Source organism: Pogona vitticeps, chromosome 4 (assembly GCF_051106095.1).
Source record: "Pogona vitticeps strain Pit_001003342236 chromosome 4, PviZW2.1, whole genome shotgun sequence".
Classification (NCBI taxonomy): Eukaryota; Metazoa; Chordata; class Lepidosauria; order Squamata; family Agamidae; genus Pogona; species Pogona vitticeps.
This window is the reverse complement of record NC_135786.1, coordinates 130,412,763-130,434,634: the sequence shown is the minus strand read 5'-3', so window position 1 is coordinate 130,434,634 and position 21,872 is coordinate 130,412,763. Positions and strand designations below refer to the sequence as shown.

General features: G+C 41.3%; 1 protein-coding gene across 21 annotated transcripts in view; it reads left to right on the top strand.

The window, feature by feature from the left end:
* LOC110082095 (protocadherin alpha-C2) overlaps nt 1-21,872 on the top strand; it is a 239,021-nt gene that overhangs the window by 189,560 nt on the left and 27,589 nt on the right. For all 21 annotated transcript variants that reach the window (XM_078392504.1, XM_078392499.1, XM_078392494.1 and 18 more), the window contains 2 exons: nt 479-537; nt 2,316-2,404. In XM_078392504.1, coding sequence (XP_078248630.1) covers nt 479-537; nt 2,316-2,404 — 148 coding nt within the window. The remainder of the gene's footprint in view (nt 1-478; nt 538-2,315; nt 2,405-21,872) is intronic.

Sequence of the window (21,872 nt, the reverse complement as noted above, 5' to 3'; positions counted from 1 at the left end):
AAGTCTGGCAACTGGATTTAGACTAGTCTTTTGTAATCAGCCTAACAAGCACTGTTTGCAATGTTACCATCCTGTGTGAAGTAGCAACTTAAGAACTAGTATCAGGAAGCAGAATGCATAGGGCAGGCCTTGATATTATGGACTATACAAGCAAGACATAAGATATTTTCTGAATAACCACACAGCATTTTTTTTAAATTATTGGATCAGCTGAAAACCTACGTACAGTAGTTTACAGTGACTCTAGTTACATTTACAGTGCCTCTAACTACAAAAATGTTCCTATGAGATATATAGATATATAGGGCTTAGAATCTGGCAATTTAACAGTATGGTTATGTGGTTTTTTTCGCAAAAAATTCAAATGATGCTAGAGAACTTTGGATGGAACTCTAAATTGGAATGCATCACTTTTAAAAACGTGTTTAATGACAAATTAATATTGATCCCTCTAATATTGATCTCTTTTGTTTTGCAGCCAAAACCACCCAATCCTGACTGGCGTTACTCTGCATCTTTAAGAGCGGGAATGCAAGGGTATGTACTCCTGTATCCTCATGATAAGCTTCTAAACCTTTAAACAGCATCCTCTCCCTGTTCAAATAGTAGGGTTGCATGATTGAAGAGTCAGTGGAACAGAACAGGGCTAGTGTTCTCCTTTCTAGGCTACAATCCTGAAGTAAGTTACAACTAGAGTAGACCAATTGAATCAGTGGGGATTTGTGATTTAAATCCTTTGTAAGTTCCATTGAGTTACTGGGTGTACTCTAGTTGTGACTCACTGTTGGATTTCAGTTAGTGTGGGGCTCCACGTGCTTTAAAGCAGTGTTTCTTAACCTTTTTGAAAGAAACGCCCCCTTGAGCCATTGAGGAAGTTATCATCGCTCCCCTCCCTGAGGTGATGATATCTTACCTACCTACCTACCTACCTACCTACCTACCTACCTACCTACCTACCTACCTACCTACCTACCTACCTACCTACCTACCTACCTACCTACCTACCTACCTACCTACCTACCTACCTACCTACCTACCTAGTGTCCCTCCCCACCCGGGTCCAAGGCAGTGCTTCACGGGTTGAGGAAGAGGACCTAAGAGACCCTTTCCTTCTACCCGATCCACACTCAGTGCTCCCCTAAAGGAGAAAGGTGAGACGTGGCAGGTAGAAAGAGCTGGATCATCTGGCGGCAGCAGAAGCACCAGATCTACTGCCAGCACTGCGGCTGTAGTCGCCTTCACAGGTTTGGCTCACTCCAGCGCCCCCCTACCACCCCCTTCTGTTCTTTCACCCCCACACCGCCCCTTTTCGTTCTACCGCTCCCCTGAAAAATGAAATCACCCCCTGGGGGGCATTATTGCCCACGTTAAGAACCACTGCTTTAAAGCACAATTGAATAGGACTCCTGTTCTGCATGGAACCCTGGTTGTAGTAACAGTAGAAGCCAACTGAATAGGGACTAGGTACCAAAAAGAGCATTCAGCACATGTGGGGCATAGTTTTGAAAAAAACACAACTTACAAAGGTGAGCAACTGGGTCAAGAAGTTATCCCTGTTTAAGGAATTTGCATAATAATTTTTTTAAAAAAAATGTTTTGTTAGCAATGAAAACAGTTGACTTCCATGATTCTGGCTTCTGGTTTTGCATACAGTAAAAAAGAACATGACTTGAAGTCTATAAACATACCTGTCTCCTTGCCGTTATCACTTAACTTGATATCACCATAAAGTGTGGCAACTAAATTTGCTGTTCCTGTGTTCACCATATGATGTGTGAGGGAAAGATTATGTGAAAGGCTTCCTGCTGTTCTCCCTTTCTGCTCTCCAAAAGCATAAGGTGCAATCACTGCTGGGTATTGTGCATTACAGGAGAATATTTTCTGTATGGGTATGCTGAAGGATGTCTAAAACTGACAGGGCAGTGTTTCATTATTTACTTCAACAGTAAGGCATAAACACTGCTGAGAGTTAGTGATTTCCCAACGATGTTGGAAATGTCACATCTCATTAATGGAAACAAACCATTTCGGAAAGGCAACATTTGTGCAACATGATGTCCCCGAATTAAGTTGTGGAAGGCAAATAAACCACGAAGGTCCACAACTGCAAAATTTGCAAAACTGGAGCATCAGAGGTCTAACTTTGCAGCTACTCCAGTACATGAGATAGCACCATTTTCTGCAAATTTCAAATAATGGTACATTTTGTGTATTTCGGAGATACATAGTCAAGAATAGCAGTGTTAATTTTATGACATGGGGCAATATTATTTTGTGAGAACAGTATGATCTAATCATTGTATAAATGTATTTAGTGCTGTGCACATGGAGGAGGCAGGAGCCTTACGTGGAGGACCTGGAGGACCTGAACAGCAGTGGCCAACAGTGTCCAGTGCAACAACAGGTAAGGGAATGAACTGATTTTTGTATCAAAAGGACAATGGGAACTATGCATCTTTTAATAAAGAAGTGCTCTTTATCTTCATTGGAACCACAGTTCCTGCCTAATTGTTCATAACCCTCTTTCAGTTCCACATTTGTAACCCGAACACACTCTTTACACAAGCATTTTAAAAGGAATATGAATAGCAAGCAAGCAAGCATGAAAAGGAACAGCTGGGCACCAGATGGATGCCAGATAGTAAGCTGAATTCTAGAAATCTTAATCGGAACATAATTTGGGAATATTCTCAGCAGGAGTTCTGCCTTGAAGAAAAGTTATTTGATGGTAGTAATGGTAGTAATGAATTGTTTTACTGATTTTTCATAAAAGGTTATACAGAGAGTATTTGTCTCTCTATCTATAAATAAATCATAAATAAACTTACATTTAAAAGTGCCCTCCGTGAAAAATGTCTATCTCACACACAGGCATAAAGTAACTATTCAGAATGTCATTTATGTTCCCTTTCCTATTGTATAAGCTCAGATAAAGTGCTTTTACATTCCTCCTCTTTCTCTGAAGAGAATTAAGAATGAGATTTAATACTGATCTTCCCTGGCTGTCGGCCATATGAGGTGAGACCAAGGTGGGCTGGACTTCAGCAGGCATACTCTAGAGCAGAGATCTTTCGCTTCTGCTTGAAGACATAATCAGCAGGATGTGAAGAGAGGAGGAGAAGTTGCAGATGTTCCTCATGCCCATATGTGTACTATGGGCAACCATCAAACAAAATTGTGCAGCTCTTTGAATCTGCACATATGGAAAGCTCACAGTTGTAGGTTCAGGCATATGAAACAAAAAAGCCTAAACACGCCATCCTTATTCCTTACTGCAAAACAGAAAGAGAAGATTTATTCCCCTTCCAGGATATCCCAGTCCTCAGTCCCTTGGGCAGCCCTCCTCTACTTGTTGCTTAGCAACCCATTCCTTTGTTCTTATTTTTTTAAACCCTTCTTTCCTTGCAAAAGGTGCAAAAAATAGATGGTGGCAAATAAAACCAAACAAAGCAATAGCATCCAAATATACAACATAAAACTACAGCCTAGCAAATTTAAAGACATAAAAACAAGAAATGGCAGAACGAGAGACAAGAGGTTTGAGTCAGATCCGAACTGTTGACAAATAATATTAGGCCAAAAATGGACGTTACAGACAAGACTGTAATTAGAGCAGAAAGCACATTGAATGATGTGAAAGTAGACTTCAAAGGAATCCTATGCTTAAACCTTGCAGATCAGTCACCAAACTAAGCAAGTTTATCCATGTAATCCTGGAGACAAGAGGTGCTGCAGATGTTCACATTAGTTAAGAATTCCCTTCCAACAGTCATGGGCTGTCTCTAACATGTGTTTCTGGCCTGTGTGGTAATCAGTCCTGAAAATCAGGCTGAACCAAACATCCCCAGCCCACTAAGCCTGGTATTTATTTTTTATTTATTTTATTTATATCCCGCCTATCTGGTTGGTTAAGACCACTCTAGGTAGGCCTCTTTCTGGCTGGCATGGTGGAAGAGAGAGGACTTTGGCCAGAAGCACACATTCTTTGCCAGTGCACTGTACCACTGGCTGACTGAATTCAGCAGAAGGGGCAGAACGCCCATCATCTTATGCTTGACGATAGGATTGCCAAATTGAATGTAGGACTCTGCTGTTGTGTACTGGGCCTGTGCAGCCTCTTCTATTGTCTCTGCATCTCAGTGGAAAATATTACCTCTTGGTAATTACAGGCCTGTCGAGTATCAAATCTGGCAGCAATAATTGGTGGAGATATTAGGACTGTGAGCCTGTCTTCACAGACTTTTGAATAAGCACCAGTGAACTCAAAAGGGACTTATGTCTGAGTAAGCATAGATAGGATGCACTGTTAAATGCAAACCTAAAACAGTTTTCAAGGTTATCAAGGGACTGTGTACACAAAAGCCTATTTTCAGAGTAACAATATGGGTCATATTTTCAAATATATCCGTCTACCTTGTGTTATAATTATAGCTTTCTTTTTCCCAGAAGCACAGGCTGCTTCTGTTACTCCTTTCTGCTCTGGTGCCCAAGTTCATGAATTCCTGTCATTCCCTTTCCCTGTCCAATAAAGATGCAAAGATACATTTCTCATCAGGCAATTGACCCATTTCATGCAATTCCACTAAAACAAATGAACCAAACATTTGCTTTTGCAATGTCATTTCTTCTGCTACAGTGTTACACCTGTGTCTCATCTAGCATTAATCAGCTGCTCATTTTCAGCTACCATTTCTTTGGCTCTGACTAGAATAAAGTGCCTCTGATTCCACTTTTAAACGTGTACTCCATGTAGCTCATTTGATCTATGTATTTCTAATAGGTAGTTCTCTAGATCATTCATTTAATTTTATGGTCCACAAAACCTTGGGCCAGAGTGTTTCAGGCTGGAGGAATCAGTGACTTAATCAATGAGAGCTTCAAAAGTTGATGTCATAATAAGTTTTAAGAAGGATAAAGAAGTTAATCGTTAAGCCAGCAAATCCTTAATTCCTTGAACACAGCTGCACTCTGAATGCGTGTGGCAATCGCAGCAGTTCTGTACCTTTAGCGTTAAAGCCCATTCTCAGTTACAAGGATCAAACTTCCATCGGATTCAATGGGAGTTTCACCTAAGCAAAGAAGAGCAGACTTTATCCTGTTGATGCTTATTCTTTTTAAGCTAACGCCATGCCCTGAGTTTCACTCTGGCGTAAAAAGAGTGCTCCAAGCTGAAAGAGAATGGCTGAACTGTTTTTTTTTTTTTAATCCAATGGGCTGTAATGTCGCTGCCAGAATATGAAGCAGAGAAAACAGCTAAGATCAACCCTCTCCTCTTGATTTATTGAATAACTGATTTTTCTCCATCACTCTTTTAATGTCAGGGGCAACAGGAGAGAGGCTGTTATCTAAAGTTGCATTCCTTGGCTTTGGAATATTAGCAAGAAAATTCATTTACATTACTTTCTGTTAAAATGCACCTTCTTTGGCAGGAGGGACTATTAAACAGGACTAATTGTGCTATGCTAAAAAAACACCCTGATAGAAGACCTGTTTTACTGAATAGATTTGTTTCATTTCTAGGCTCTATTTAGATTGGATTTTGCACATTTGATCTATTCAGTTAATTCAGCTAAGCACAGAGGATTAAAGGGCAAACCAGGGACTAGGAGCTATCAAGCAAAAGAGAAACAACATCAAATTTTTCAGAAATGGCACTGCTCAATTGATAAATGGAAAATTGCTTTCCCTTTTTCATCCAGCAAGACTGGTGATGCTTTCCCCCGATATTAAACAACAACTATGGGGAAGCCCTCTCCAGCATCCAGAGACAGTAGCTTTAGAGGGGAGGCAACAAAAGGCAGAGTCAGGTCAGCCTGATACTGGGCAGGCCCATTGTCACTAGCTAGTGGTATATAGCCAACTGGTAAGTCAGTTCTTCTCATCAGTCCTCCCCAGCCATTGCATCTTTTCGAAGCCACATATTAGTGTATTCAGTTGTACTTGATTTCCAGTAGTAGCTGCATGCCAAAATGGTTGTTGCATGCAAATAAATGTCTTCAGTACTTCAGTCAAGAGAGGTGCAGTGTATCAAATGCAGCAGCAGGATGCCATTTCATGCCATGTTGCTTTGTTGCAGGGATCCTTCTGTCTTCTGCTTAAAAATGACTGGAGCCCACCACTGACAAGCAGTGGTATAAAGAACTTTATTTCTCTTTCTCATTTCATTCCAAGTCGCCTCTAGCCGTTGCTTCCTAGAGGGGGAAAAAAAAAGAAATCCAGCTGAAATCCAGTAGTAAGCAACAGTGGAACTTGTGGAGGACTTGACTCACCAAATCCCCACTGATTCAATGGACCTACTCTAGTTGTCACTTACTACTGGATTTTACTCACTGCCTCCCTTATCTGAGTCAGTTGCTTTTACACAGGGTCCAGTTTTCATATTGCAGATAGCACCTTGTTAAAAGCTCCTATCTCATCAGTGTCCCAGAGAGAGGTAATTCTCAGAGATCTTTGCTTCTGAGCAGTCATATTTACAGATAAAGGCTATGCATACTTCCCAATGATCAATCATAAAACAAAGCAAGCTAATTTGGAAGCGGGAAGGAAAAGTTCCTGCTGTGAAAATGAGATTTATTCAGCACGTAAGGGATTCCATCTTCTAATTGTGTAATATCTATAATAAACCAGGACCCCCTTATCCACTGAATCATTTATCAATAGTCTGAAAATATTAAAAATATTAAAAGAAAAAAATGCAGACAACTATTTTTACATGTATTACCAGAACTGGTCACTAGAAGGAGACAGAGACCATGCTATACACACTTGTCAGTGAAGAATACATAGCATGGTTTCTGCCATCCTCTAGTGGCCAGTTGTGGTAATGCATGTGAAAATATTTTTTTGTTTTTCCCCTTTTACCCATGCCTCTAAGTATCCACAGGGAGCCTTGAACCAATCCCCAATGGATATGGGGGTCCTACTCTATATAGTTTGACCCTGGTTCCTTCTTCTTCCCCAGATGAACATGCACAGTACCAGATTGTTCTTCTGAGGCAGAGGAGGTGGCTGTCGCCACTGCCAGAAGGCAGTGTTTTTTCCCCACCCTCGGCCTGCCTGTAGTTTTATTTTGCTTGGTGACCTACAAATTAAACAATTAAAACACAAAATGCTAGAACAAAATAACAATTTAGCTCAGTTCTATCTATTCTTCCTCTTCTTTCCTTCACACTGATTCAGCCATTTTGTCTGTCACCCATTAATTCTATTTCGTAACTTTCCTTCAGCTTCACCTGCTACAGCCTTGCTTTCTCTATTCACTTCTTGTCCTCATTTGTACCAGTCCACTACCTATACCTGTACAGCAAGCTGGTAGTGCTAGAAAGTTATTTTTAAACTTTAGAAGGCTATTTTCACATGCAAGCATGTTAGTATTATAGAGTTGTTGTTTTGTTACTCATGAAACATTGTGTTCTATTTTTGTGGGTCTTGGGACCCCCACTGTCCATCTCTGCTGGTTGCTGATTATTCTACACACTGCATTGAACACATACTGGTGACAGTGTGCAGTGTAGGATTACTTGCTATGTTTTTTTTCCAGATAAGTGAGATATGCTCTGATCCAGATGTGGCCTGCCATGTGCATAATTTTGGGAAACTAAAATGCCCGTAGACTAAAATGGGAGGAGGGCCTGGGGGTTAAACTAGATGATGCAGTTACACCTCAGTGATCAGTGTCTCATCGCTAGTCCTGACTCGAGGAGGCCCACTGACTTAAAGGGATTTGCACCATTTGTTCAGCATCTGTTCCTTAGCTGAGATTAGCAAAAGAATGCTGGTCATTAGAACCAGTACCTACATGGTGAAAGACAATTGACAAACTATATGCTTTCCTTTATTGTTATACCTTTCATTCCAGCAACCTTTGGTTTATAGTTGGTCATCTGAAAACAAACACAGGTTTAATTTATAAATGTGGTGATGGGTGAAGCACTTGTCTTTGAGAAAATAAGACTGTAGAAGAAAGAATGGGCTAATCACAAGGAACAAGCATTTTGGTTGTTGTGGGGTTTTCAGGCTGTTTGGCGCACAACAACTGTCGAATCCCAGCCGTGAAAGCCTTCGAGAACACAATAAGCATTTTCTTTAACACCCCCTGACTCTTAATTGATGTTAATAGACCCCCTTTTATTCTCCATATTGGGTGATTTAGAGGGAAAACCTCCATTTCCCATGGTTTGAGTCCAGATTGGGTCCTTTCCCACTGACTTGTGGAGGAGATATATGGCACCCACAGTGGTGCCTCACTTGACGAGGATAATTCGTTCTGTTGAAATTGCTGTTAAGCGAAATCCTCGTCAAGCGAAACGAAAAAGCCCATTGAAATGCTTTGAAACCGGTTCAATGTGTTCTAATGGGCTAAATACCTCAGCGTTCAGCAAAGATCCTCCATAGGGGCGGCCATTTTCAGTACCTGTAAAGCGAGGAATCCGTCCTAAAACACAGCGGGGAGCCATTTTGTACAGCGGGCAGCCATTTTAGAGCCGCTGATCAGCTGTTTAAAAATCGACGTCTAGCAAAAAATCAGTTCCGGAAGCAGGGAACTGATCATCATAAAGCGAAATTTCCCTATCTAAACATCATTTTGCGATTGCAAAAGCGATCGCAAAAACTTCATCATCAAGCGGTTTCATCATTTAACGAGGTAATCATTAAGCGAGCCACCAATGTATTTAATGTAGTGTGCAGATCAGCCCCATGTTCAGTAGAGCTTTTTAAAGGCAGTGCTCCTGCCACTTTCCTGACAAGTCTTCCCTCCAACATTTTGAGCTTTTCTCCTCCCCCTGGAAAGAACTGCTGAAAATCTCCTTTTCTGCTTTCCCACTATAAAAACTAGGTCATGAAAGAAAAAAGCCTTTTCCCATTCAGTTTTTAGAAATTGGCATGCCCTCCCCATGTATATCTACAATTTTTGTACAGGCTTGTTGGATGTTTACCTGCAAAATGCAGAACAGCGCTTAGGTGTACTGAGCAGAGTCCAGTTCTCTGAAGCACTTTTGTCTCAGTTCGGTAACTTAATTACGTACACAGTATTGATCGAAAGATGCTGCATGCGCTGTGTACTCTCCAGACAAATGCAGTCATTACTTGTGTTCACTCTGAGAATGTAATGAAGGATACAGAACAATTATAACAGCAGTCAGTAGTATCCTCATCATTCTGGGGATTTAGTTCCCAGAAAACCAGCGTTCTGGCAGTGGAAGCAATGAAAGCAACATCTCTTCTTTTGCCTTATTTATTTAGATTCACACACATCCAAAACTGCCCCTTCCCACTCTGAACAACAAAGAATCTTGTGATGTATTAAAGATTAACAAAACCCTTGAGTTTTTTGGCATAAACCTCAGGCATAAACAGATTAATTTGATGAACTTACTAGTTAGAGTCAGTGTACTGTAGACAGAGTATCACGCTAGGACTCATGAGATCTAGATTTAGATCCTCAGTCGGTTATGAGACTCACTGGGGACTGAAAATGGTAAACCTCTCTTTGAACATCTCACATACCTCATAAAGGATTGTCATAAATTGGAAGTGACTTGATGGTGCATAACAACAGTTCAGTTCTTAATTAATCCAATGCCTAGTTCCACTCCATCATCTCTTCCTTACCTGATGACGCAGGAATTTGATGGGAGATATCCCTGTCCATGTGTAAGTTATACATGTGAACAGGAACTTTTCATAATCAGACTCCCATCTTTTTGTGTGTAGGGCCTACAGGCATGCAGAAACATCTCCTTTTAAGACTCCTCCATCATTGTTGACAGAGGTAATCGGGCTAGGTGTTCCCCTCCAAGCATGTTGAGTAAAACTGAATTCATGAATAGTGCATATGTCAAACAAAGCATGTTAGGTTATACTGCAACAAACATGTTTGCACCTGGTGGAAATCTTTTCAGCACATGTACATAGCTCAAGCAGAGTAGCTGAAAAGATGAAGAACCCGGGGCTTGTAGGCACCCATTGGAAATTGTCTGGCTGAGAGCAGTCCTTTGGCACATGTATGTAGATAAACCCATCCAAGAAAAAGCAAGCAAGGCTTGCTTGGTTTCTGCTTATTTGCCACATTGCTTCTCTCTCTCTCTCTCTCTCTCTCTCTCTGTTCAGTGGACAAATTAAAACAGACCAGCTGGGACAGTAGAATGAAACTGTAAATGGCTTCATTTCATCCAGCATATGACTATAGCACAGCTGGAATACAGTTTGTGGTTTGTGGTTTGTGCCTTGGACATGCTCCAATAAAGCTACTGATATTTCAAACATATTTAAGTACATTTTAAGTTGCTACATTAAACAATAGTAAATAGTATAATTTGGATTCAGTTTGTCACTAGGGAGAGAAGTGCTCCATTATTACGGGTCTTGTTTTGTCTTTTGTCTGCCTACAGTTTCTCTTCCTTTTTTTTTTACTTCAGTGGTTTAGGTATCTGGCTGGGGAGCCAGAGGTTGGGAATCTGATTCCTCAATGTGTCTCGTATGAGTAGAGCCAGCCTGTGTGACCTTGGGCAACTGCACGGTCCCAGGGTGCCCCCAAAAGAAGGGAATGGTAAACCAGTTCTGAGTTTTCTCTACCTGGAAAATCCTGGAAAGTGTTGCCATTAGTCAAAATTGACTCGATAGCACACGCTTCTCCTCCTCCTCCTCCTCCTCCTCCTCCTCCTCCTCCTCCTCCTCCTCCTCCTCCTCCTCCTCCTCCTCATTATTATTATTATTATTATTATTATTATTATTATTATTATTATTATTATTATTATTATTATTATTATTATTATTATTATTATTATTATTATTATTTAGTATTAGTATTATAAGTATTGCTATTATTATTATTGTTGTTATTATTATTAGTAGTAGTAGTAATATTATTATTAGTAGTAGTAGTATTAGTATTAGTATTACTACTAGTAGTAATAGTAATAGTAATAGTAATAGTAGTAGTAGTAAAAACTTCAGGCACAGTCAAAATCATAAAAACATTGACTGGTATTATATAACAGATACAAATTTTAACCAAATATCTGTTAAATATCGACACAGTATGTATGCTGTTCCTAATATTGCCCTTTTTTGTAGCTCTGATGGTGTGATGATGATTCATTTTGAGTAAGGAGTTAGTATGCTCCAAGCTGCCCATAACACTAAGCACCACAAGGAAGCCATTTTTGGCAGGTGATTTGGGATTTCATGAAAAGGCAATCAATACTTAATGTAATTGATGATTATTGTATTTTCAATTCCTGAAAGGAGGAGTTGCTATTTGTTGTTCCACCCTTATGCAGCAAAATATCTAGGTCTGACTTCGAGTATGTACACCGTGTGACTGAGTGGGATAGGATCATACAGAGGCTGTTCTAAAATACAGGCAACCCCCCTTCCTCCTTTTTGCATGCAATTGGGGCAGACACAGCTTTAAACAAACACATCCTCTATGTGCAGCTTGAGCATCAGATTTGTACATACATTTAGGTTATTGCAGCAGGAAGCTTTTTAGCCTAATCACTTTTATGACCGTCTTCTGAGTGATGCTTCCATGATCGCATTCCAGGCAGCACTCAGATGATAAGGGGGGCATTCAAGCTGGGGAAAGAATTGTATTTTGGCAGCAGTAATATATGATGGTTTCAGCAATGGCAGCACAGAGAACAGAAAAACAGAAGTATCTCATTGGGAAAGTGTGCCTGGATCAGGCACAAGAAATAAGCTGCAACTGATTCTCTGAAAAGGTCATATAAGACAGTGAGCTAGCAGAGGTCACCTGTTAGAACAAAGAGATGAATGGCAGGAAAGAGAAAACTGTTTTTTTTTTACCACAGGCTTAAGAGACATAATTTAATTCATTCTGTCTTAAAATATGATGTGTTAGTACTAGAGGGTATTGGCAGACATTACTGGTAGGCATACTTGAAATGCTAGAATAATGTGTAACGGCTGGCAAAATGCAGTTCTTTCCCTAGCTAGAACAGTCCACTGTGTTTATTTTAAAAGGCGCCTAAAGAGCAGAGATACAACTAGAATTGGGGCAACTAGGGCTTAGAGGATGCAAAAAAAAAAAAAAAGGTGCTGCTGGATGGTTGTGGACCTGTATGTATGCCACCTCCACTCTTCCTTGGGTAGAAGGAAAACATAAAACTAGTGGGCTCAGCACAGAATCAATATAGCCCCTGTGCATTCAGGCTTTCCTCCAGCATTTCCCAGCATGACATGGCCAGCCTGACATGACTAAGGATTAACCAAGAGGCCTTGGAGCTCAAACTGCTAGTAGGAGCTCTGAGAAGGCAGCACGCAAAAATGACCAGAGGGTGCAACAATTGTCTTTTGAGGAAAGACTACAGTATTTGGGGCTGTTTTGCTTAGAACAGTGGTTCCCAACCTTGGGTAACCCTGACTGCAACTCCCAGAAGCCTTTACCTCTAGCTGTGCTGCCTGGGGTTTGCTGGGAGTTGCAGTCCAAGAATACCAGGTTGGGAGCCCCTGGCATAGAAGAAAGGGAAGTATGAATAGATAGGGCAGAGTTATACCAAGCTGCAGGTGGGGTGGAGGAAGTGAAAACAGAGATGCTGACTCCCTGTCATAAAACACTAGGTACTAAAACTAAATGCTGACTCTCAGGTCAGATAAAAGGAAGTGCTTCTTCATGTGGCACTTTGGTGCAGCATGTTTGAGGGATGGCCATCACTTTAGGTGGCTTGGAAAAGTAATGGACAAATGCATAGAGGATATAGATACTGTTAATCATGGTGGGTATAAATTCCCCTCAGTGCCAGAATGCCTTTGTGCTCCGGCTGCTGAAGAACAGGAGCAGGCATCTGGAATACCATTTTGGAAACAGGTTGCTGGACTAGATAGGCTTCTTTTGGTCATATCCAGTGGTGCTTGTTTGAAAGGCGGCTATTCATGTCTCACAGTTACTTAATATTCTAAATTAGCCATTTACACATTCAGCATGCTGATTTTTTTAGTAGGTTACATTGTCAGTATTGACCCCCTCCCTCCCACCTCATGCAATAGTATCCCTTTGTTGTCTTACCTATTCCACTGTCCCTAAATAGTACTATGCAGTATAGCTCATAATATTATTTTTAATAAGGCAGAGAAAATTCCCATGCCAGCAGCATTCGCCACTGGTAAAGTTGTTCCCAATTATCCAAATTTGTGCTTGACAAAATTAATGCAATTTGTGCAAAACTGCTTCTGCATCATTGCATGTTCTTTTAAGGAGCAGCAGTATGGGAGGGATTCCTTTTCTCCATTTTGAAAACAACCAGCCAGTTCTTTTGTGCTTGTTGCATGGCTTGCTTCTTACAGTGGCAGGACATTTACATTGTTGGAAAATAGTTTAGGAAATGGCAGAACCATTGGCAAGGAAGAAAAGAATAATACCCTTTACCTTGTTCTCAGCTGGAGGCAAGGAAGCTTGCAGGAGTTTGAAAAGGTCTCAGTAAGGTATCTTCTTCAATTAAGACAAATCTACAAAAGTGAAGAATTTCACTTCACAGGCCCAGGTACACTCAGCTTCAGCAGGCGGTTTGCCTCCATCATGCATCTTCAGAAGCCTTGCCTGACTTTGCAGACAAGCTGTCAGGTCACGCGAGAGAAAACACTCCCATGTAAGCCACAATAATTGGCAGTCTTAGCAGGCAGGCTAATGGGTCAGGGAGTCTGAGTCTCTTGGAGGTTGAATTCAGGTCATGTTTGAAGCACAGCTGGATACCTAGTGCCCCTGGAAGGGTGCACTTCCATTGTAGGCTTTGTGTTTTCTAAACTGGCAAAGTATTCCAACCAGAGAACCACAAAGCAAAGTTATGCAGTAATTGTACTGCAGTAGGACAGAAGGGGTAATGATTTTCTAGATAATTTCCTTTTAGCATTTGCAGAAAGAAGCACATATGGAATGAAAAATACGAATGTATGAGACACTGCAATTAACTTCACTGCTTCTTTATCTCCCCTCCTAACTCATCACACAATAACCGAGAGAAGCTCATGTGATATTACATTTGTTTCAGACAGCTCAAATGCTGCATCTGGGTCCTTTTTAGATTAAAAATGGGGTCAATCCAGACTGCAGGCCTTCTCTCCCCCCCCCTTTGATAACACCAGTCAGGGGGATTGGGCTTGCTTTATATGATATTAGCTTTTGAAATGACTGTGAAGCCATTTCCCTGAGACGAAATGCCCTATTTGTGGCAACTAGTCCACTGTGTGTTCCAGGTCACTGGAAATAAGATGTAGGTGTCTCTGCCTGGGGTAATACTTTGAGAGAGTCCTGCAATGGAATATGCTGACATCAGGAAAGGCACCTTTCTTGACTCTTCTGCTGAAATATATATAAATCACTGTTTTAAAACAAGTGCCTTGGGACGCAGGGAACGTGTGATCTAACATTCTAAAGTGTGGAGCAAATCGCTTTCTGTGCAGTGTGAACAACATTCTAAGGCATCTGTGTTGAGGGCAGAAGCACATGTTCAGATACATTCTACCACATTTATAGCAGCTGCCTGTCTTCATCCTTAGAATGGTTATCAGTCTTGACCTTAACATTTCTTACTTGCATGTGGGACAGGAAGCAACAGTTAGAACTGGATATGAAACAACAGCTTGGTTCAAAATTGGGAAAGGAGTACGACAAGGCTAGATATTGTCCCCCTGCTAATTTAACATATATGCAGAATACATCATGTGAAAGGCTGGACTGGAGAAATCACGGGACTGAATTAAGATTGCCAGAAGAAATATGAATAAGCTCAGTTATGCAGATGATACCACTCTGATAGCAGAAAGTGAGTAGGAATTAAAGAACCTCTTAATGAGTGCAAAAAATGGCCTGAAGTTCAACATCAAAAAAACTAAGATCATGGCCATGCGTCCCATCACTCCCTGGCAAACAGAAGGGGAAGATATTGAGGCAGTGACAGATTTTACGTTCTTGGAGTCTGTGTTCACTGCAGATGGTAACAGCAACCATGAAATTAAAAGACGTCTGCTTCTTGGGAGGAAAGCGGTGACAAACCTTGACAGCATCTTAAAAAGCATAGAATCACCTTGCTGACAAAGGTCTCCATAGTCAAAGGTATGGTTTTTCCAGTAGTGATGTATGGAAGTGAGAGCTGGACCATAAAGAAGGCTGACCTCCAAAGAATTGATGCTTTTGAATTGTGGTGCTGGAGGAGACTCTTGAGAGTCCCCTGGACTGCAAAGAGAACAAACCTATCCATTCTGAAGAAAATCAACCCTGAGTGCTCACTGGAAGGACAAATCCTGAAGCTGAGGCTCCAATACTTTGGCCATCTCATGAGAAGAGAAGACTCTCTGGTGTTGGGGAAGTGTGAAGGCAAGAGGAGAAAAGGATGACAGAGGACGAGATGGTTTATTTATTTATTTATTTATTTATTGGACTTATATACCGCCCCATAGCGCTACAAGCACTCTCCGGGCGGTTTACAATTTTAATTATAAAGGCTACACATTGCCCCCCCAGCAAGCTGGGTACTCATTTTACCGACCTCGGAAGGATGGAAGGCTGAGTCAACCTTGAGCCGGCTACCTGGGATTTGAACCCCAGGTCGTGAGCACAGTTTTAGCTGCAGTACAGCGTTTTAACCACTGCGCCACGAGGTTGGACAGTGTCATCAAAGCTACCAGCATAAGTTTGACCCAACTGCGGGAGGAAGTGGAAGACAGGAGGGCTTGGCGTGCTCTGGTCCATGGGGTCACAAAGAATTGGACATGACTTCATGACTAAACAACAACAAATTTTATTAATAACCTGGATCAGGGGATACAGGGAATGCTTGTCAAATTTGAGATGACACATAATTCGGTGAATTAGCTTATACTTTGGAAGACAGAAACAAAATTCCAAATGATCTAGATATCCTTGAGCACTGGCCTGAAAACAACAGAATGAAATGTAACAGGGATAAGTGCAAAGTCCTGCACCTTGGAAAAAGAAACTAAATGCACAGTTACATGATGGGTTACTTGGCTCAGCAATACTATGAATGAGAAAGATCTTGTTGTTGTTGTAAATCACAAGCAGAATACATGGGAACAGTGTGATGTGGCTACAAAAAAGGAAAATGATATTTTATGATAGATTAGCAGAAGTATATGCTGTAAATCCTGTGAGGTACTAGTTCCCCTCTATTCAGCACTGGTTAGGCATCAATCTTGAGTACTGTGTCCAGTTCTGGACACCACGCTTCAAGAAGGATGCGAACAAATTGCAACATGTTCAGAAGAGGGCAACAAGGATGAGCATGAGTCTGGAAACCAAGCCTTATGAGAAAAGACTGAAAAAATAAGGCATGTTTATCCTTGAGAAAAGAAGACTGAGGGGTGATGCGATAGCACTTTTCAAATACTTGAACAGCTGTCATACAGAGGAGGGGTAGGATCTGTTCTCAGTCATCCCAGATTGACACACAACAATGGACTCAGGTTAAAGGAAGCCAGATTTTGGTTGACTATCAAGAAAAACTTTTTAATTTGTAGAGCAGTATGGCAATGGAACCAATTGCCTCAAGAGGTGGTGAGTGCTCCAACACTGGAGACATTCAAAAGAAATTTAGACTACCACCTGTCAGATAGTCTTTGATTTGTATTCTTGCATTAAGCAAGGAGTTGGATTTGATGGCCTTATATAAGCCCCTCTAAACTTAATGATTCTATGATTCCATTATTTTATATAATTGCATTTCTTTGCAAGTGTGACGTTTACCACTTAGCCCCCGTTTGTTTCCCCAAACAAAGGGCTCACACTATGTCTTCCCACCAGCAGATCAGAATTGGGATGTTCCCCCTTTTTTTCTCACTGCCACCAGTGGATTTCCCTTATCCACAATAAATAATGAACTTTCTTCAGACACTTGTCAGGTTGCAGGCAACAGAACTGATTTATTGAAAGGTATTAACTTTAGTAATAATCAGATATGTTCTTTATTCAATGCATACAATATATTCAAATATATATCTTGCCACCTTCACCACCTGCTCTGTTTATCTTGACCAGCGTATCTCTGTTTTTATTTCTTCTTACTATCTCCCTGACTATCTATCTCTGTATCTCTCTGCTTCTTTCTGCTTCTCCATCTCTTCTGCCAAACCTTCTTATATCCGCTGACTCCACCCCTCCACTCCTCTCATAGGTTCATGCAAATGAAACCAGACTGTGAGTGACAGGAGTGATGTGGGACAACTGTCACAGCAAGTAATATAACAAGTTACATCATTACTTTTCCCTGTCTAATTAATGAAATTTAATATTATTATTATTACTTGCTATTGGGGAGGGCAAAAAAAGTTTGTTGGGCATTCTGAGGGGATTTTCTTTTTCAATCATAAGAGGCAAGTGATCCTTTAAATACCCAGTCTTAATAAGTAAATGTAAGGAGTTGAAATCACAGTGAGAATTGCTAATGGTTCATTTCAAAATGTAACTTCCAAGCCCTGTTTCTTGCCAGGTTGTAAAAGACATTTCAGTGATGTTGCTAGACAAAAGGAGCATTTCAAGCATTTGGAGCAGATAATAACCTCAGTCTTAAAAGTTGATTTCTCATTGATGACTAGGATAGCTTACCCAATGCCATGATGTCATCCCATAATATCTTTCTCAGCTCCACTCCCATAATGTTGAGGACCCTTAAAAGCCAATTGTTTTGAAATGGGATAGGAGTTTCATTTAAAAAAAAATCACTCAGACATGTCTCTATGGAATACTGAGGAAGGCCATTTATATAATCCTCCACAAGACGCATGTGGACACATCCTTTTATCATTTAAGCAAAGACCTACATTTAAGACCCAGGGAAGACCCTCTTTTTTGTGGAGATGGTACTTTTTCCTATCAGCAGCGATAAGTGACAGGTCACTGATTGTTACTGCAATGCAGTTTTGTGACACAGAGACCGCAATCCATTTCTGGATTCAATGCTACCCACCTTAGTTTCCCTTGGATTGTGAATGAGAAGGGCATGAGACAGTCATAATGTTCAGCTGTACTCAGACCAGTGATCTAAAGGTGAAAGGCTCCATATCACTTCAGCTGTTGAAATCTGTAGAGACTGAAGCTGCACAGAAAACACACCTAGTAATTCCAGACAGTGCTTTGCTCCCCCAGAATAGCTGGCTTACACACTCTGTACTGGAATAACAGTCTGCCACGTACAAATGGAGCTTCCAGATGAGAATGTCATTGCCTAATCGGGAGAAACATATTCAGGTCAAGTGCCAGATGCAGTTATGCAGGGGAACAGGGTAGGTTCTTGCAGCCTTTGGGGAAGGAGCATAAGACCAAACTGCTAAAAAAGAATGGAGATGGGTCTGTAGAGATCTGAAGGAAGCCTTTGGTTGATATTTCTTTCTGATTGCTCAGGTCCTGTGTTTCTCGACCATGAGCTGTTCACTCACAGAGACACAGATCTCATATTGACAAGCATTTCCACTTCTGGCAACAGGCTACTAAACATACTTGCTGCAGAAACCTAGACAAACACCTGTAACTGAAGTGCAGCAATGCATGTTGAACCTTACACACAATGTGAAATAGTGTGTAATATAGGAGAGCACCCATTTTGGCTGTGACTTTGGGGTGTTCAATAGCCCATTTCCTGATTTCTAATTCTTGATGGGAGTAATATAGCAGTGAAATATTAATCAACACAATTATTCTCTCTCTCTCTCTCTCTCTCTCTCTCTCTCCTTTGAATATTTGGAAGGAGCTTATGCTGTCAGGTCAAAACACAAATCCAGTCCTTGGCATGTCCTCCAGTTAAAAGGCGTGGAGGTGACATGACTGGAAAGAGCCACCTCATTTTCAGGCCAGAGAGAGCAACTGTGAGTCAGAAGAGGCAGCACTGGGCAAGGTGGATCTATAGTCCAATTTAGTAGAGAACAACTTCATATGTTTACATTTATCGGCCCATATTAATCATGTTAAATCATCGTATCCCAAGTATTTTGAGTTTCTCATTTTTAGTCATACAGAAGAGTGAACTGTCAGGAGTTTTGTTTTCCTCGGTGTGCTTACATTTCATGTCAGTAGGCTTACAGTCCTAGGCAGAAAATACACATGTTGATTGGGCGGGGAGCACACACCCTTTGATTACTATATTATTTCAATTTAGCTCTACCGGCTTGTTGGTTAAGTTTGTTCCGGTGCCTACAGATGCACTCTATTTTTGTTTAGTCGTTAAGTGGTGTCCAACTCTTTGTGACCCCATGGACCAGAGTACGCCAGGCCCTCCTGTCTTCCACTTCCTCCCGGAGTTGGGTCAAACTCATGTTGGTAGCTTTGATGACACTGTCCAACCATCTCGTCCTCTGACATCCTTTTCTCCTCTTCCCTTCACACTTCCTCAACATCAGGGTCTTTTCCAGGGAGTCTTCTCTTCTCATGAGATGGCCAAAGTATTGGAGCCTCAGCTTCAGGATTTATCCTTCCAGTGAGCACTCAGGGTTGATTTTCTTTAGAATGGATAGGTTTGTTCTCTTTGCAATCCAGGGGACTCTCAAGAGTCTCCTCCAGCACCACAATTCAAAAGCATAAATTCTTTGGCGGTCAGCCTTCTTTATGGTCCAGCTCTCACTTCCATACATCACTACTGAAAAAAGCATAGCTTTGACTATGCGGACCTTTGTCAGCCTGGTGATTCTCTGCTTTTTAAGATGCTGTCAAGGTTTGTCACCGCTTTCCTCCCAAGAAGCAGACGTTTTTTAGTTTCATGGCTGCTGTTACCATCTGCAGTGATCACAGACTCCAAGAACGTAAAATCTGTCACTGCCTCCATATCTTCCCCTTCTATTTGCCAGGAGGTGATGGGACGCGTGGCCATGATCTTAGTTCTTTTGATGTTGAGCTTCAAGCCATTTTTTGTGCTCATTAAGAGGTTCTTTAATTCCTCCACACTTTCTGCTATCAGAGTGGTAATATCTGCATAACTGAGGTTATTGATATTTCTTCCGACAATCTTAATTCCATCTTGGGATTCCTCCAGTCCAGCCTTTCGTATACAGTGGACCCTCTACTTAATTAATTAATCCGTATTGGAATGGTGGCTGCAAGTCGAAAAGTCTGTAAGTCGAATCTCCATTGACCTACAATGCACTGAAAACCGATTAATCCCATAACCAGTGGTTTTTATTCTATTTTTATTCCATTTTGGTTTTTTTCTGGTCTGTAAGTCGATTCTCTGGCTGCAAGTCGAATCTAAATTTTGCAGCCAGAGAAGTCTGTAACTCGAAAAGTCTGTAAGTCAAGCCATCTATAAGTCGAGGGTCCACTGTAATGTATTCTGCATATAAGTTAAATGAGCAGGGGACAATATACAGCCTTGTCATACTCCTTTCCCAGTTTTGAACCAAGCAGTTGTTCCATATCCAGTTCTAACTGTTGCTTCCTGTCCCACATATAGATTTCTCAGGTGGTCAGGCACTCCCATTTCTTTAAGGACGTGTCATAGTTTGCTGTGGTCCACACAGCCAAAGGCTTTTGCGTAGTCAATGAAGCAGAAGTACAGTGGTGCCCCGCATAGCGAGGTTAATCCATTCCGGATTAACCTTCGCTATGGGGAAACATTGCTAAACAGAACGGAAAAGCCCATTGGAACACATTAAATGGGCCCAAAACTCACCGTTCTGCGATGTTTCCCCATCCGGCCGTCATTTTCGCACATGGTGCGAAAACGCTGCGCGCGGCCATTTTGGGTGTTCCGGCGGCCATTTTGGGTGTTCCGGCAGCCATTTTGGGTGTTCCGGCAGCCATTTTGGGTGTTCCGGCTGCCATTTTGGGTGTTTTGGCGGCCATCCCCCAACATCGCAATGTGACGATCGGTAAGCGAAATGCTGAACGATCGTCGCAAAGCGATTTTCGCCCTATTAAAACATCGGTATGCGATCGCATTAGCGATCGCAAAATCCGCATCGCTATGCAGATTCATCGTTATATGGTGCACTCGTTATGCGAAGCACCACTGTAGATGTTTTTCTGGAACTCTCTGGCTTTCTCCATAATCCAGTGCATGTTAGAAACTTGGTCTCTAGTTCCTCTGCCCCTTCGAAATCCAGCTTGTACTTCTGGGAGTTCTCGGTCCACATATTGCTGCAGCCTACCTTGTAGGATTTTGAGCATAACCTTGCTAGCGTGTGAAATGAGTGCAATTGTATCTTAAGTGGAGCATTCTTTGGCACTGTCCTTCTTTGAGATTGGGATGTAGATTGATCTTTTCCAATCCTCTGGCCACTGCTGAGTTTTCCAAAAGTGTAGCACCTTTACAGCGTCATCTTTTAAGATTTTAAATAGTTCAACTGGAATCTTGCCAATTTACTATTTACTAATAGTCCATCTTTGCACAAAATGTTCCTCTAATATCTCCAATTTTCCTGAACAGATCTCTGGTTTTTCCCTTTCTATTATTTTCCTCTATTTCTTTGCACTGTTCATTTAAGAAGGCCCTCTTGTCTCTCCTTGCTATTCTTTGGAAGTCAGCATTCAATTTTCTGTAACTTTCCCTTCCTCCCTTACATTTTGTTTCCCTTCCCTTCTCTGCTATTTCTAAGGCCTTGTTGGACAACCACTTTGCTTTCTTGCATTTCCTTTTCTTTGGGATGGTTTTCGTTGCTGCCTCCTGTACAATGTTACAAGCCTCCCTCCATAGTTCTTCAGGCACTCTGTCCAGCAAATCAAGTTCCTTAGATGCGCTTTATTACCAGAGCCTAATTCTTCAAAAAATATTACTACTCTATGAGTATTCTGAATTCCTCGACCATGCTTACTCATGGTCCGTGATGCACCGTTTCTACACAGACAAGACATATGACATCAGGGTAAGTGAGACTATAACGGCATTAAATTAAGATAACAAGGAAATCTG